Source organism: Sturnira hondurensis, unplaced genomic scaffold (assembly GCF_014824575.4).
Source record: "Sturnira hondurensis isolate 20B ecotype Veracruz unplaced genomic scaffold, ASM1482457v3 Scaffold0016684, whole genome shotgun sequence".
Lineage (NCBI taxonomy): Eukaryota > Metazoa > Chordata > Mammalia > Chiroptera > Phyllostomidae > Sturnira > Sturnira hondurensis.
Window position 1 is genome coordinate 914524 of NW_028089315.1, and position 18358 is coordinate 932881.

Genomic DNA, 18358 nt, shown 5'->3' on the forward strand with positions numbered 1-18358 from the left:
ATCCACTGAGCTAGGGCAACTGTTAAATGTAAACTGAATAGGCTAATTTTATTTGTCAGTAATTTGTTTCCATGGTGAGGAGTATTACCCAGAAAGAAAACCAAGGTTCTTCCCTCTTCTATGTAGAGTTTTGTGATTAAAATGATCAAAAAAATAAAAAGAAGAAAAGAAAAGAATAGAACCTCTACAGACACGTTAAGACACTGCTTGAATTTTCCAAATGTCCACCATAATTTGTGGAAGAAGAATTTCTAAGCTTGTAATTCCCTTATGTTTATCATGTGGTTTCAGGAAATGTATTTTGAATTAAACCAGTCTCATTTAATGTTTACAACTGTTGAGTATATATTTAAAATATGTGTGTGCATGTGTGTGTGTGTATAGAGAGAAAAGCACAAATAAATATATGTGTGTATGTGTATATGTGTATGCATGCATATATACATATATATTTGTATATATATAAATATATATATATAGAGAGAGACACACACACACACACAAGTAAATAAATATACATTTAAAAGTGGACAGCACCCAAGGCACACTCAGACATTGTGGCATGCCCTGTAAGCCTGGTTTGTCTGGGCCAGCTTGGAGAGGTGCCTTAGATTTCATAGTCCCCAGTGAAAACATACCTTATTTTTCTGCCTTTACCTAGAATTAACTAAAATATGGTAATTTCTGCCTTTAAAACAGATTCAGCTAATGAGTTAAAAATGTATGAATGGGGAATAACATCAATGTTTATATGTATAATATAAATTTAAATAATATGTAAATGTATCTCTTTATATAGATTTTATGTGGAAAATGTAATATGAACTTTTATAAATATATTTCTTTATATTTTACATTATACATTTCTATCAAGAAATATAGAGTGGTGATGAGCTATATATATATATTTTTTTATTTTATTTTATTTTATTTTATTTGTTTATTTTTAGAGAGGGGGAAAGGATGAAGAAAGAGAGGAAAAGAAACATCAAAGTGTGGTTATCTCTTGAGCACCCCCTACTGGAAACCAGGCCTGCAACCCAAGCATGTGCCCTGACTGGGAATTGATCCAGTGACCCTTTGGTTCACAGGCCAGGATTCAATCCACTGAGTGACAGCAGCCAGGGCACAATTTATATTTTTATAGCTCTGGTTAGATGTCAGAAATTGGAACCACCAGAGTTTGGACAGACTGTTGAAGGGCAGATGCATATGTATAACTCTCACTTCACTGAAATATTGCTGCTTGCTTCCCGACATGGGATTGATATGGGATTTCTCAACACAGTATTGGCAGTGGGCTCCAAACTTTGATATATCAAAGAGATTAGTGGTTATGTGCACAACAGTCAGGGGCAGAGACTTAAAAAATAAAAAGATGCCATTTTCAAAAATGTACCAGAGGGAAAACTGCCATGATGTCAACCTTGGCTGCTTTTGCCGTGTGTCACTACAGCCAATCCAGATGCGGGGAGCAGGGATAAACATATCAAGGGCAGAGCTGTATGTGTTGCTAGTGTTTGGATTTGGATTTGAAAGTGAAAGGCCTTTGTTCTCCTTCCAAGAAATGAACAGCAATCTGTACTCTGGGCGGTAGATATTCTCAAGGGCACTTTCAGCTAGGGTTGTTGGAACGATTATGTTTTTCTTGTGAAGTTCTTCAGTTACGTTATCAGAAAGCATTTTTGTTTGCTTCATATAACCTTCCTCAATTTTCAGAATGAGATTTCAGTATAAAGTGATGGCATAAAATTTTGAAAATACAAGCTTCTACTTTCATGTCTCTTATTACTTTTGAACATGCCGCATAACTTGCTGCTTCTCTCTTTTTACGTTGCTACTATGTTAAGATTCACGAGCACAGAGATATGGGTGGGCTTATCCTGTTGATATTTTTCAACTACCCAGGAGAGTTCGTTTTACCTCAGTGACCCTCCATAAATGATCATTAAATAAATGAATTTCTGAGAACATTGAATGCCAGAGAAATGAGTGTCAGCTTTATCTTGTAGGGAACACAAATGATGTGAAATTCAAAATCAGTAGATTGTGTCTTGGGTAATTGCAGTAAAATATTCCTAAGCATTTGGAAATATATGTTATAAATTTCAAGAGCTTCAAACTGTAAGGTTACATTTACATGTAAGGTTGTGACATGATTGAGAAATGTGTTTTTTCAATATTTTTATGAGATACTATTTTCAAATTGCTGTTACAAAACCATACACCAGAGTATTAAATATGCCAGTTAAATTATGTCCTCAAAATTAAGTATAATAAGCTTATTTATAAGTCAGCTACAGTGCTGCTTGGAACTGGTTGTGTTCTAGATTGCTAGAACATAACATTATGGGCAAAGGAGATCTGCAGGGAAAATGTGTACTCAGAGACCATAGGGGAATTGGATAGAAAATTTGTAAGGTACAGCACCATGTTGGAGGTGGTGTATGAAATAGCTTTCATTTACCTACAATCATTTAACAATATCTGGAGTCTTGTCTCCTTTAAGAACTCTTCCTACAATTCTAGAAATTGTAAAGCTAGTCATGAAAATGATTTCTTCACCAAAATGTTTGTTCTATTCCAACTTCTTTGATGACAGAAGTGCCACTATTAGCTGATTAGCCCAATGAGTGTGTTTATCCTGCTGGTCCTTAGTCTTTTGCTGGGAGGACACAGCCTCTTTCCTGGAGGTATTATCTCATTACATCTTTATCTAGGACTGAGGTTTTCTTAAGCTAAGGTGTGCTCCGTGTTTGGGGTATCAGGTGAACATGGTGAGTCACAACTTTTAGTTTGTTGAAAATACTGAGCCCATTGAAATGATAAATTTGCTTTGAAAAATAATGCACATATGAATAAAATGATAAAAAATTAGAAAAGTTACTATCTTTCTTATTATTCGAAAATAAGCCTGTTCTTATTACCATGGATGGTAAATATTACATCTCTTCCAAATGAATTTTTAGGCAAGTTTTTATTGTGATGTTTTAAAAAGAAAAAATGTAATCCTCTAATAAATGCATAGGATCATGAATTAAGAGATTGTATTTCCGGAGACATAGTAACAGCAGTGACTTTAATAATTTTGAAATTACTGCCCATCAGGTTGTTTTCATCTTGAAGGCTGTAAAATGAAACCAAATGGTCTGAATCAGATGCTAAAGAAAGTAGCGTTGTATGTGAGAGCACAGCACTGACACCCACGCCAGTGGGAGGTCAATCCAGAGGGCAGACTAAGGACCCTACACGTTCTGTTCTTTTGTCACTTGGTGAGGTATTGCTTGTCCTTTAAGTTCTTTTTTTTTTCCCTAATTAATGTTTTTAAGCGTTTTCTCTTTATTTCTGTTTTCAATTTTAAATACTATTTTCTATTTCTCAATGTTCTCCAATTCTTAAAAAAAATGAAGCCACTATTTGTATAAATCCTTCTAGAGTACTCCCGGGTTATGAAGAGGGATACAATATCCCTCCCTTAGAATGCCAGGTGTAGGCTGTTTCGACCTGTGCAACCCTTGAGACCTTCTCATCCACATGTTCTCTTGGAAATTTCCTATCCTTTTTTGTAATGAACAAAACAGAGATTTCCAACTTGCAAACTTTGCCACTTCTTTATTCACTCACCAGTTTGTATTCTTGAGACAGGGAATGTGACTTTTTCTCCACAGAATGGAGTCATAATACCGACCTGAGAGGCTATGCTACACACAGATTAAGAAAATATATATTAAGGCACTTTGAAGAATTCATAGATGCAGAGTCAAAAATACTCATAGTAAGCTTCATGGAGTGCTCACTTCACCTAAGTTCCTCTTCTAAGCATGTATTTGTAGTCACTTATTTAACCCTAAAAACAAACTTACAAGGTAGGTGTACTACCTTCTCTCCATGTTCACAGTGAGGAAAGGGAGACACCAATGCCATTTAATTTGCTCACAGTCTTATAACAGATATGATGAAGAGCTTGAATTTAGAAAGAAGCCACATTGATTCACTGGCTCTTTCACTTGGTCAGTTTTATTTTTATGTTACTTGCATTTTATGGGCAAGTAAGCAAGTAGACATGGATTGTTACATTCTCTTGATACCTAAACACGGGCTCTTGTGTGAGCTATCTTTGCCTAGAAATTATAAAAGCAGAAGCTCAGTCTTTTACCAGTTAGGGGGGAAAAAGAGTGTGAGGGCCAGGTAAAAAGAAGGACTTTCATTTTTAAAGAAACAGACACAAAAATACAAATTTCATTGTAAAATGCGTGTGATTTGGTGCAGTGACTTTTGAAATTTAAGGACTATGCATCCTAAAATTTTAAGCTTGCTCTTTTATAACAATTTAAAATAAGCTATGTATTTATTTATATACTCTACTGTGCAGAAATCTTTATGAAGTATAAAATGATAAATGAAATAAAATGCATGTAAAGGCAGAACTAAAATATTTGCTCTGTGCATTCTATGGAATTTTACCCACAGCTAGTCTAGGAGAGCAAATCCTGGGCAGGAGTCATTGACTGAGGGACCTTGGAGAACAGTATGACCGGCCAGAAACATTTATTCCATAAACAGGATGGGACAACCATCTGAACACTGAGCAGTTTGGATTTCTACCATCTTCTGGGAAATCAGAAGACCTGGCAACACTGTTTTTCATTCCCCCATGAAAAGCTTAGACAAAAGCTGAGCACCAAATGGGCTCTTCACACAGACCCTGTACTCCACACTCTAACACAGCCTTCACCCTCCCGTTGTCCGTTTAGGCTAACTCACTCTTTTCTTTTGTACTTTTTGGTCCTGGTAGGTGTTTGAGTTTGGAACTTCTGAGGTAGAGGAACAGAGTTTCTATCCCTCTTGGACCTCCACATATAATCAAAGTCATTTTGAGCAATTTTGTGTGAATAAATTATTCAATTTACCAGGAAACTGGGCATATCATTCTTTCAATAAGCCTTGCTGGTGTGTTCGCTGGGCATTAATGCCTCATTCGATTCCATTATTTACTGGGAGGTTGTGCAAGAAAACACAGGAATTAAAGTGAATTTATCCAAGAGCTTCATAAGGCAGATATGGTAAAAATTGATGGTTTATGCTTAGTCTTACTTGGATAGTTAAGTTAATCTTGTATCACTGTACTTAAAGGAATTAGCATTTTAATGAAGGTTTTTTCTACTTGATTGTGTAACACAAATGTCCATATGAAATTTTTATACTAACAACTGGTTTGCCATCTTAAATTGTTGCTGCAGAACACCTGACACTATAGTTGAATTATGCTAGAGGCAAGTAAATTTAGTAACTTAAACTGATTAACAGTTGATTAACTAACAGGGTTGCAAATTTAAAGAGAGCATGGTTCTGATAATATTAATATGTTCTCAACTGACTTGTTTACAAAGTAACGGAGAAGATACCTTTCCTTAGAGATTATTTGTCTACAAATTCAAGAAGATAAAGAGTTCCAGTGCATTAAGTGTGTTACTTTGTTAATGGACAGCTTGGCATGGTAATTAACTATGAAGTCATTAAGGCTTTTCTGTGCTGTGGCAGTTGTGTTTACCTGTAACAGATTAATGAATTTGTCAAATGTTTCTTTCTCCCTCTTGTTATTTCAGATAGGCCTTGGGTGGAACTCGACAGAAGATGTTACAACAGTTTTATCTCTGGAAATGGTTAGCTTCTGGAATTTTCCTCATTTCTTTCTTCACTACATGTTTTGGCCAGTATGATGATGGTAAGTAAGGATGCTTTTAGTCTGACCTTTATAGTTAGTCAGGGTTTCAGTGATTAAATAAATGGTTAAGGACACACACCATAGAAATGAATAATGTTAATTTGTCGTTCATTTTTAAAGGTTAGTAGCTAGTCTAAGAATTTGCTTTAAATAAAACAATCTTGCAAAAGTGGCTTCCATTACACTTTGTTTCTTAATAAGGATTACAGTTTGATAGATAATATGACAAAGACCTCCATTTGAACACTTGTTTTCACTAAGCAAATTCTATTGAAAAAAGACTTAGATTCTATTTACTAACCCTTCAACAAACACAGACAATGATCTTAGGTAAAGCTTACCAATATACATGTTACCAACATTTCTTTCTGCGAAGACACCCCCAAAGGGGTCAAAAGTAGATGCTGTAAATGACTTCAGTGTTAGCACTTTAATTGTGTGTATTACTATTTCATCCCCCACTATTTTATTTGGAAAGAGTAAAAAAAGTATAAAAGACTTAACATTAGACATTGTAAGTCAGTTCCAATTAGTAAGTCACTTTAGAAAGATATATTAATCACCAAGCTCCTTAGAGACTACTTAACATAGTATGTCTACGTGGCCCAAGTGAGCCTGCCTTAGATATTTCAATATTGAAGGAATCTGTCTTAGAATACTGCGTAATGAGAGTTAGGATACATAGAATACATCAATAGAGAGATTTTTCAAAAAGGACAAAGTTCTTCACCCTAGAAATTGTTATTTAAGAACAATGAGTTTTGTTCTTTTTTTTCTAATGTTCACTGTTCTTACTCAACATTTTTCCGGCACTTAAGTACACAGGCAAGTAACCATCTCCTTATCTTTATTGCCCTGTTATGTAGCTGCTCTCAGTGACATCCAAGATTGTGAATGTTGTTTATGCTTTGCTCAGTTAAATTGAATGATCGAAGGTCAATGGATTAATTCTGCTTTATCCCAAACAATATTCAAGTTGTGCACATATTATGATATTCTCAGTTCTCCATCATTAGACAAATATGTTTCTTTGGGGGTTTGCAGAATAGTTTAGAATACCAACTATTTTCATAAAGTCAACAGCCTACTCCCCTGAAAAGTTCTGCTAATTAGCACACTGTTGACTTCAAGTGTATGTGAATTCAAGGTTCATGTCATTGCCCCTTATAGAGCTTGCGAATCTCCAGTCTAACAACACATTTAAAAATGTGGTCATAAGACAAATGATGTAACTGCTGCTTTGAAACAAAGATAAAAATCAGTGCAACTTAAAAGATCATGCCTTTCTGGGACAATAATGCCTTTTAAATTGTGCCCCAGGAATAGATGACAAATCAGTGTATGTTGATATTTCTTTACATAATAAGACATTTTATTTTTTAATTTATATTTGATGTTCACACGGGCCAAGCAGGGAAGGATTCCACGCCATTGCTAACATTAGACAATCACAAACCTTAAACTTTTTAGGAACATAGTTCAGGCTATCAGAAGATATTTTTCCTGGCTGAACCTATAATGCTGTAGATTGATTTTCTTAATAATATCATCAAAGTTCTTGGTCTTTCTAAATGTGCTAGCATAGCCTCCAAAACAAGATTATCAGGTCACTGTTGGCCATCACATAGTCTAATTTCTGAAGCACAGTGGAACTTCAGCCCTGACAAGTGACAGTTTATAGTGAGGCTGCCCCATAAAGCACTGCACTTATGTGTAACTTTCTTTATAAACATGTTAGAAAGACTTTTGGGGTCTCTCCTGAAGGTGAGTGGCCCAGTACTTAGGAAGACTGAAGGGATAGGAACTCTGAGAGAGTAACATGAATTTTATATGGTGTTTTGTAGAGATTTCTTAACTTGACATGCTTTCCCGTATTCTTTCCACACTATAGCGTCTGCCAGTGTGCCCCCAGAGATAATATGAGTTTCTTCCCTTAGGTCTCCCCCAGGTCTTTACCTCTCCCTGGCCTCCCCCTATTTGAGACTGAGACATCGCTTTTATTTTGTTGTTCATGAAAATGGTTTTCATAGTTACCATTTTTTAAAAGCCATAAAACTGTGAGTCCATGCTATGCAGGATAAAATTAGGACTGGGCAAAGAATGATTAACACGCAAAAAAATAGCACTTGACTGGAGTATATGATATGAATTTTTTTAATAATTTTTTGTCCAAATGCTTGGGACAGCAGGTACATGGATAGATGAAGGAAGACAATGGTTATAGTCAAAATCACAATAGAAAGATGCAAGGGAAAGTAAAAATGAAAACACCATGCCACAGAAAATTCACTGATTGGATTAGTCCATTTTGATAGTTGGCAACTGATTTAAATTTCAGATAGAAAAGCATGAAGGAGAAAATGTTAAAATGCCCTGAGGCTATTAGTATAGCCGTCTAGGTTTTTCTTTTATTAAAGCATAGGGTTCCCCTGGATGTCTTGTGATGAGTGTTGTCCTTATTCTTTTCTATTTATTTCCTTAGGCAAAAGGGAGTTGGAAGAAAAACAAATGAAAATCATTTGTTTCATTAATACTTTGTCCTGAACTGAAACATTCTAGCATTAGCAAATGTGTGAAACTAATTCAAAGAAAAACCTATTGCATGATTATTATTTTTAATATTTCATAACAAAAAGGTTGCATATAAGCTTTGGCTAAGTTTTTAATTATTTTATATTTCTCATCAAAATACTGGGACAAGTTTTTAGATTCAGTAATAAAGTTCGTGGATGGCCTATCCCATAATGAACATTTCACTTGTTTGGTGTCTAAGCAAGCATTAATAAGGGAGATTGATAGTATTATATTAAATCAAAATGTCATAATTTAGCTGACAGAAAATTTGAGAACCTAAGGAGATATGTACGTTATGCTCTCCTTCCCCTGAACAGAGCATCAGGATGGATATTTTAACAATAGCTTACTGCATTACTAATACCAGCAACTTTGTTTGAGTGGGACTGTGTTCCCTGGGCCCAGACAGAGCGTGGGGAGCTGCCAGGGAGGTGCTACGGGAAGTGGAGGAAGCAGGAACATCTGCTCAAGTGTATGTATTATGGGGTAAAATATCTATAAAACATATTCTTTGTTCTTACAAATGATATGATTCACAGTGAGGTAAGTAAACCAAGTTGTAGACAGGGTTTGTGTTCTTTGTTAATTTTGTTTTGATTTTGAGCTTATAAATAAATGATGAAAAGGAGAGAGAGAAAGGTAAAAGGAAAAACGATATATGGGTACTGGGTATGTTTTATTATTTCTTCTGCATTTTCCATGGTGTGTATTAAGTATGTATCACATAGGAAATATAATTGTTAAATGAATAACTATATATTTGTAAAATAGGACTAAGTTTGAGCCAATGTGTTAGAGGGGTTTTAAAATGTGCGTGTTCAATAAGTATGTGTGTATCTGAGAGAGAGAGAAAGAGAGAGAGAGAATTTTCCCTAAGTGTATGCAGACCTGAAAGCCAACAGGAGTTTATTAAGAAAAGGGCTCTCCCTGGCTGCTCATATGTTTAGCCTGGAGGACAAAAATCTTTTGCCCTGACCTTGAGCTACTGCATAAATTGGCATATGTCTATGATGTGACTGGAAGCCTTATGTGGTGTACAACTAGAACAACGAGGTGAAGAGACCCAATTTTTTAAGGCTCAGCTTCCTTAGAGTACTGATAACTCTCCAAAACTCAATTTTATACAGTTTAACACATATTTAACAAATGTGGCCAAATCTTACTATAAAGCTTACCTCTATTGCTACTATTATCCTCATTACTTTTAATAATTGTACTTCTCTTTCATAAATTAATGAATTGATATTTTGTGTAGTATAAGTATATTCATTCTTTCTCTATGTCTCTCCAAATTTACCAAGCACCTTGAAGACTTAAATTTGTTAAATTACATCTTATTCTTAAAAGTATATTTGATTTTGTCCTTTCCTTGGAAAGCTTACTGATTCAAATGAAGTGGTAGGTAAAGTTCAGGGAGTATTTTCCGTTTCACTTTCATGCGTGTTGTTGCCTCACCCTCAGAAGGTCAGCACTGAGATATACATGGCAATCAATTAGGTAACCAAGGTCTAAAGTCTGACACTAAAGATTGGAAACTTCATTTTCATTGGTGCAGCCGGTGGTCTTGAAGTAGAGCGCCAGCGGTTTATACTGATTAGAAGGGAGTGGCATGTAAATCGCAATGCAGGTAACAGAACTCTAAGAAAAATGTAACTGTCCCATGAGCTGGAGCACTTGTGTCTCTCTCCTTTAGATGTCTTAATAAAAGGTGGTTAAATAAACTTACACAAGAAGAAAAAAATAATCACAGCAATCCAGGTTACCAGGATGTTACAGACTGTTACATAGGGCCCTGTTATAGTAATACTTCTACCATGGGCTCCACACTCTATTTGTGGGACACTCACTGTCTCGCCCGGGTCATGCTGAAATTTAAAAATTTCATAATGAAAGTGAGGGAGAGAGAGGAAAAAGGGAAATGATGTATGGAAAATGGGTATGTTTATTATTATTCAAAAATTTCTTATTCTTTCAGTTTGTTATTTCTAAGCTTAAGATATTTCTAAGATACAGTTCTCTTCCTCTTGTTAATATTATCTTTCTCTGATCATAGTACAAAGCAATCATTTTCTAGATTATTTCATTTATAAATAAATTAAACATGATTGTTAATAATTTTCAAGACAACTTCTTTTTTTTTAATTAATTTGTTTTTTAGAGAAGGCAAGGGAGGGAAAAAGAGGGAGAGAAACATCAATGTGTGGTTGTCTCTTATGTGCACCCTACTGGGGACCTGGCCTGTAACCCAGGCATGTGCCCTAAACCGGGAATTGAACCAGTGATTTGCAGGTGACAACTCAATCCACTGAGCCACACCAACCAGGGCTTCAGGGAAACTTCTTGATTCCTCATTTAAATATGATTTCTTATGGCAGCATGCATATAGAGAGAAATACAGCAAATATGCGTGCACACATGCAAACAAAAACACAGATAAAATACGTTAGACAACAGTAAAAACAAGAATAGCCTATATTTTTATTCAAAAATTTTATGTAAATATATTGTAGACGTATTTCCTTGTTTACTCCTTTCAGCTTACTCTATCTTATAAAGTATACTTTTATTCTGAGAAAATAAATTAAAACTTTAAGAGTAACTTTGTTGTCTTTCTTACTTGATAACTTCAAAGCATGAAAGTTTGTCTTAATAGTGTGCTCTAAAAGTATTAGATTTATATACATTGTGCAGATTACAATACTATGTGATGTTTAGAATGGGATGGCCCCAAAACAGCATTGTCATTCTTAATACTCAATCCAAGAAAACTTTCCTAAACTAAATTCATCTCTAGATGAAAGCACGAATGGATCCTTTTTCTTATGTGGTTTCCACACTTACATTTTTTGTCTCCTCTTTTCTGAGAGTGGGTACTCTTGTGCATTCCTTTATACAAAAATAGATTCAGTTTTGGAGCAAATGTTTCAAAGAATGCCTTTCTTTTTTTCAGCAACAATTTCCCCACTAACCAAGTTCAGAAATACAAACTCTGTGACTTGTCTAAGGTCTGACCTTGTACCTGAAAGAATGAATTCAATAGCTTTTGTTTACTCTAGTAATAGGCTCATTTAAAACCTATCTGTATACCTGGGAGTCCAGAGAGCTAAAGAGCCAAGGGAAAAAAAGAAAACCCTGATAATCAGAAGACCAATTATTGTATTTGGAGTAGCCTCTTTCTGCTAACATTCACACACAGGCAATTTTTCCCAAGGTAATTTACAATAGCAAAGTATTGATATTGTGCTTTGGATACCCTCAGTTGTCCTGTTAAGACAGAAAAAAGATGTAGAAGGTCTAATTCAGTGTCCAAGCAATGCAGATGAAATTAATGATAGCTGGTAAGGTGGGTGCTTCCAATTGTGGTTTTGAAAACCTGAAAAATTTGAACCCATTGAAAAATAAATAGCTCACATCCTGCGTTAAAAGGCAGGACTGATTTTTACTGTTTTTAATTGAAATTGAGCAAAATGTAATTGTAATCTTGCTTGCTTCTGAGTCTTCAATGACACAGAGAACTCATAAGGAAGTGGCTTATCTTAGATGGGTTCTTTCCTGCGAACTCTTTATACCTATTAATACCACTTCTTCTCCAATTTCCTTAAGCTCTGCAATTTGTGTTTCTCACAACTCCACACTTTCTTGGGTAAACCCTATAATTTTCTAGTGTTTCAGCAAACAGCATTATTGATCTACCTTTCTGCCGCTTTCTTTCTCTCTGTGCCTCTTTGTGCTGACTTTGTCTGATTATCTTCATACCAGACTTCTTTTTCTGGTATGCATTCCACTTTTTCCTCATCTGTGCATTCAAACTTGTTCTGCTTTTTTTTATTTCCACAAGAAACCACATTCTATAATGAACAAATTGGGATGCTTTGTGACTAATAAACCCTGGTGTTGGTCATTTTCCATTTCGTAGAACTTTTCTTACACAGTGCATGTGTCCAACAATGCATCTACTGTGTACATCACTGCTTTTTCTCCAGTCCATATCTTGACTTTTCCATAGAAGATTTACTTAGTTAACATTTTATTGGATATTAACTCTGGGGAAAATAGTAGAGAAACAAAGATGAGGTAATTCCTTAATCCAAGTATAATAATGAAAAAGAGAATCAATACAATATGATCTATGTAATAATACAATTATGTACAGTGTTTGTGTTTAGAATAATACAAATGGAAAATCTGATGAAAAATGTGTGATAAAAAATAATAATAATAAAAACCGTCTTATGTCGTTCAGTGGATTGAGTGCTGGCCTTTACACTGAAGGGTTGCTGGTTCAATTCCCTGCCAGGGCACACGCCTAGGTTATGGGCCAGGTCCCCAGTTGAGGGAGAACAGACGGCAACCAATCAATATTGTCTCATATATTGATGTTTCTCCCTCCATTCTCCTCTCTCTTAAAATAAACAAAGTTTTTTTAAGTCAAAAATGTTTGCAGGATGAATTTTGATTTTTCAATTGAGGAACATATACATTTCAGAAAAACTGAAGAATACTGAGTCTGTGTTCTCATTCAAGATGTATTCAGATATTCCTGTGCAGCTTTGAGGAGTGCCCATGATGTTTTATGACCTCATTCTGGGAAGGTTAGATATTAAATATCCAAAGGTGAAAAAAAGAAATACTTGATTATGACCATTAGCTAGCCAAACTTATTTATAAGTTTATCTCCTTCATGGAACTCCAGCTAACGGCCATATTTCTTTCTCTGTCTCCATCTCTCTGTCCCTGGCTTTTTCTCTGTCTCTGATTCTAATTGTCATTCTCTCTCTCTCCATGTCACACCACTAGACGCTGTTGTTTGTTCATTGTGTTCGGTTTTTACAATTGTTTGCATTTAATGCCTTCTTATATACTATTACTGTGTGTTTGTATGTATTTTATACATGACATCATTCCAACATAGTTTGAAAGGTTCTTGAAATCACAAATCATAATAGTATTCATTAATTTGTAAACAGCATCTCTTTAGAATCATCACTAATGAATAATAAATGTATTAATTGATTTCTCCATATTTTTAACATTTAATTTTTCCAAGAACTCATAAGGTGCTTATGAGAATAATAATCATCACATACAATTTCTCTACTGTTATGCCTATTTGTAGAACAGGAAATTATAGAAACATAGAGAGGTTGAGCTGCTTTCCCAGTGTGGTATTAATGTCACTATTAAATGTCCAATCTCCACCCTTTATCTCGACTCCACATACAATAGCCCCATGTTGTGCTATGCTACTGTATTATGACATCAAATCCTAACCTTTCTTTTCCAATTTTACTCAAGCTCTACTTATTCTTTAATATTAACTTATTTATTATCTTTTGATGTTGTTATTAATGACACTCAATTGAAACCAAATGAGTAGTGGTTGACAAAGAGTACAAGCTTCTAATTTTAAGATTAATAAATTTTGGAGAACCAATGTATTACATTATGTATATAATTAATAATATTGTGCCATATACTTGAAATTTGCTAAGATAGTAGATCTTAAGTGTTCTTGCCACACTGAAAATAAGGTAACTAAGTGTGGTGATGTATTTGTTAATTAACCTGATTGTGGTAATAATTTTACAATGTGTATTTCTCTCTCCATGTTGTAAACCATAAATATATACAATTTTTATTCATTTATACCTTAAGCTGAAAAAATAATGTCCATCTTATAACATGTTATATAATATTTGTTTTATGTTAAGATTATAAATTCCTAAAAGCAGAGATGATCTCATTTACTTTTGTTGAAATAGTATTGAAAAAATAGCTTGAGAGATGAAATATGTTTTTTAACAATTCAGTAGTAAATTGGTGAGCCTTGCAGATAGTAGATGGAGTTCAGACAGCAATTCTGAAACATACTCAGTGAGGGTTTGGTTTATATGACATTGTTCAATATTGGGACGGGGACAGAAGCAATTAATAAATACCCGTGGTAGGGAGATGTCACTCATAGCATGCTTTTTGCATTCTGTTCAGAAAATAAAATGTTTATGTTCACATAAATTATACTATCTATAACTTTTTAGAGATTCAGTTAGTATTTATCTCATGGTAGTGTGTCATTTAGAAAACATTTTTTTGTAGAAAACTCAAATGCAATTGATCGTTCCTTCAGGTGTGTCTCCTGTCTTTCTTTTTCTGACAATCAGCTGATGTTTTGAGAATTTGCTCATGAAACTGTGGGTCACACTGCAGTGCTTGTTCCTGAGGTCAGCGACCATTCATGCTACTAATCTTCCCTACTCTTTTGGGTCCTCCTGTGTACTCAGGGTTATTCAATTAGGCTTCTCAGTGACAGCTCTTCAGCTACTCTGAGTTTATTAAGTGTCTTTATTGAACAATTGGAATACTCATAAGAGCTGTTCAGGCTGAGACTAAGATAATGTGTGGAAAGGGCAATGCTAACTCTGACATCAATTTTTTATTTAGCTGTATCCAGGATTTGGCCATAGTTGGCCACAGTTGGCCTGATACCCAGGGTATCCTCATAAGGGAAAAATAGAGCATTTTAAAAGAGTATTAATATCATATTGTACTTTTTAATTTTCTTTCACCAATTATTTATTCATTCATCCAGGCACAGCAAACATATATAACACCTATTATGTGCATATCAGTTTTCTAATGATAATACCTAACATTTATTGAGTAATTTCTATGCGTCAAACACCATACACATGCTACACACCCTCTCCTTCTAACACTGCATATAGAAATACTCATAATATATGCATCATAACATTCCTGTTATACAAGCTTATGTAGTTGCAAACAAATATTTTTAAGCATTTGTTTGCAACTACATAAGCTGCTAGGTGACAAGCCCTGTTACAGGTGTCACAGATTTAGCAGACAACAAAATGGATAAAAATTCTCATTTTATGAAAGGGAAGCAAAATAATCAAAATCAGTAAAAATATGTTGAATGTTATTACGTGAATGGAGTCCTATCAAAAATTAAACATGTAAAATGTGGAAGAAACATTTAAGGGAATATAATTTAAAAAGATAGTGTAGAGAGGATATACTAAGAAGGTACCCTTTGAGAAAAGTCATGAAGAAGATGAGGAAAAAACTTGTAGATGTCTAGGGATGGGCTTTCAAGACAGAGCAGAGTGAAAGGNAATTTCTATGTGTCAAACACCATACACATGCTACACACCCTCTCCTTCTAACACTGCATACATAAATGCTCATAATATATGCATCATAACATTCCTGTTATACAAGCTTATGTAGTTGCAAACAAATATTTTTAAACATTTGTTTGCAACTACATAAGCTGCTAGGTGACAAGCCTTGTTACAGATGTCGCAGATTTAGCAGACAACAAAATGGATAAAAATTCTCATTTTATGAAAGGGAAGCAAAATAATCAAAATCAGTAAAAATATGTTGAATGTTATTACGTGAATGGAGTCCTATCAAAAATTAAACATGTAAAATGTGGAAGAAACATTTAAGGGAATATAATTTAAAAAGATAGTGTAGAGAGGATATACTAAGAAGGTACCCTTTGAGAAAAGTCACGAAGATGAGGAAAAACTTGTAGATGTCTAGGGATGGGCTTTCAAGACAGAGCAGAGTGAAAGGGCCTTGAAATTGGAACATGCCTAGGGATTTTGTTTTTATTTTAATTTTTGAAATTACAGTTTACTTTGAATGTTATTTGGTATTGATTTTAGCTGTATAGTATAGTGGTTTGACAATCACATACTTTACATGGTGATCCACCTAGTATTTCTGGAAGCCAACTGGCACCATGCATATCTATCACTGACTATTTTTCAAACTTGTTTGCTTGTGTATATTTAGATTCCACATATAAGTTAAATGATACAGTATTTGCCTTTCTCTGATTGACTTATTGTATTGCATAATACCCTCGATGTCCATCCATGCTGTCACAAATAGTAAGATCTTGTTCTTTTTTATGGCCAAGTAGTATTTCATCATATACATATACATAGTGGGTTTGAAGAACACGATTAGGAGCAAATGTTGAAGTATTGAGCTGAGTGAGAGAGAGAGGGGAAGAGATAAAATCAAAGAGACGATGAGGGAAGCTGATGTACAAAGCCTTGCAGACAGCTGTAAGGACATCGTCTTTGTGTGTGTGTGTGTGTGTGTGTGTGTGTGTGTGTGAAAATGGAAAGTTACTAGTGTTTCAAGCAGAGGGGTGAAATGATTTAAGTCAAGTTTTAATAAAATTTCTTTGGCCCTTGTGTTGAGGATCAGCAGTCAAGATCAGGTTGGCCTCTGAGAAATTTGTTAACAGCATTCTAGGCAGAAGATAAAGATAGCTTGGACCAGGTCTTCATGACAATGGTGATAAACATGGTTGACAGTGGATATGTTTTAAGGTATAGGCAATGGGGTTTGCTGGCATGTCAGACACAGAGAAGACAAAAAAAGTAGCATGTAAAGTAGTATTCATGTCAATATATTTGGTCTAAACATCAAGAGAGTCTGAGCCACTGCGTCCAAAGAATAAATATAGCTGGAACTGAATCATAAAAAAAAAAACCCGCTGACCCATAAATGTCTAGGAAGATGAGGCAATTTCAAAAAAGATATTGCTATATAGACAGTTAATGAGAGAATGGTTTACTTGAAGCCTAATGAGAAAGGCCTCTCGAAGAGAAAGTGATCGGCTGTGTTAAGTCCGATTTAGTAGATGGTGAAGTGTGAGAACTGAGTACCGGACTAGCAAAGTGGTGTTCATTTGACTTTGGCAGGGTGGTTTGTAGTGGCCTGTTGATGGTAAAAGTTTGCAATGGTTGCACGAGAGAGAGAAGGAAGAGGAAATGGGGGCTGTTTGAAGATGTAAGATACAGAATGTTTTTTCTTTCTGCTTTTCATAAAGTAGTGTGAGAAATAAAACAGAAGTAGCAGAAGAAGCAGAAGTAGCATTCAAAAATACATATCCCACCTCAAGTCCTAGTGATCTAAGAATATGACAACAAGCAGGGCCCTGGCTGGTGTAGCTCAGTGGATTGAGTGCGAGCCTGTGAACCAGAGGATCGCGGTTCAATTCCCAGTCAGGGCACATGCCTGGGTTGTAGTCCAGTTCCCTGCAGGCCAACTCCCAGCAGGGGACGCACAAAAGGCAACCATACATTGATGTTTCTCTCCCTCTCTCCTTCCCCTCTAAAGATAAATAAATAAAAAAATTTTAAAAAAAGCACCCCTTTTGACAAGGCTATGGAAATAGCACCTTCTGGGAACAATCACATTTCCAATAAAGCATGAAGAAGAAAGGAATGTTCAGCAAAGTACATATTCTTTTATTTATTCTGCACTAAAATCCCTTGAGATAAGTTCTATTATAATTATAATTATTCATTTCTTCAGCTAAGGAAGCAAAATGAGCTCTCTCGCTTAATGTTGCACAACTCACATATATATCTAAGTGCCATGATCCTTCTACAGGCAGGCTGGCTCAAGCTGCCACACTTTCAACCACTGTACTGTGGAGCCTCAGTACAGAGTGTTACTGACTCATGAGAGTACAAAATATAAATTCTGATCCATGAAACCTTAGGAGAGTGAGGCAAGCTATGATCATTTCTTATCATATGTCCATTTACTCAATATATATTTATTAGCATCTACTATATGTCAGTTTTGTACTAAGCTCTAGGAGTGCAAAGATAAATCAGATACATTTCTTGACATCATGAATGTCACTGCCCAATTTATATGAAATCATAGCAAAATGAGTGGCAAAAATACATGACAAATATAAATCAGTATACTGTTGTTTTTGAGGGGCTGATTTAAAAAGACGGCATTTGTGCTGCCTGCTTAGAAGGGTGTGACCGTGTTTATCCATTGGGGCCCTGGTCAGTGTGGCTCCACTGGTTGGAGCACTGTCCGTGTGAACTGAAGGTCTGTGGGTTTGATTCTCAGTCAGGGCACTTTCCTTGGTTACAGGTTTGATTCCTGATTGGAGCACATACAAGAGACAATCAATCGATGTTTCTCTCTCACGTCAGTGTTTCTCTCCCCCTTTCTCTCTCCCTCTCTTCTCCTCTCTCAAAATCA

The 18358-nt window shown here is 35.3% G+C and overlaps 1 protein-coding gene across 2 annotated transcripts in view; it reads left to right on the forward strand.

Moving 5' to 3' along the window:
* PCDH15 (protocadherin related 15) overlaps positions 1-18358 on the forward strand; it is a 791076-nt gene that overhangs the window by 106126 nt on the left and 666592 nt on the right. For both annotated transcript variants that reach the window (XM_037066919.1, XM_037066920.1), the window contains exon 2: positions 5607-5725. In XM_037066919.1, the coding sequence (XP_036922814.1) occupies positions 5635-5725 (91 nt within the window). In that variant the 5' untranslated portion in view covers positions 5607-5634. The remainder of the gene's footprint in view (positions 1-5606; positions 5726-18358) is intronic.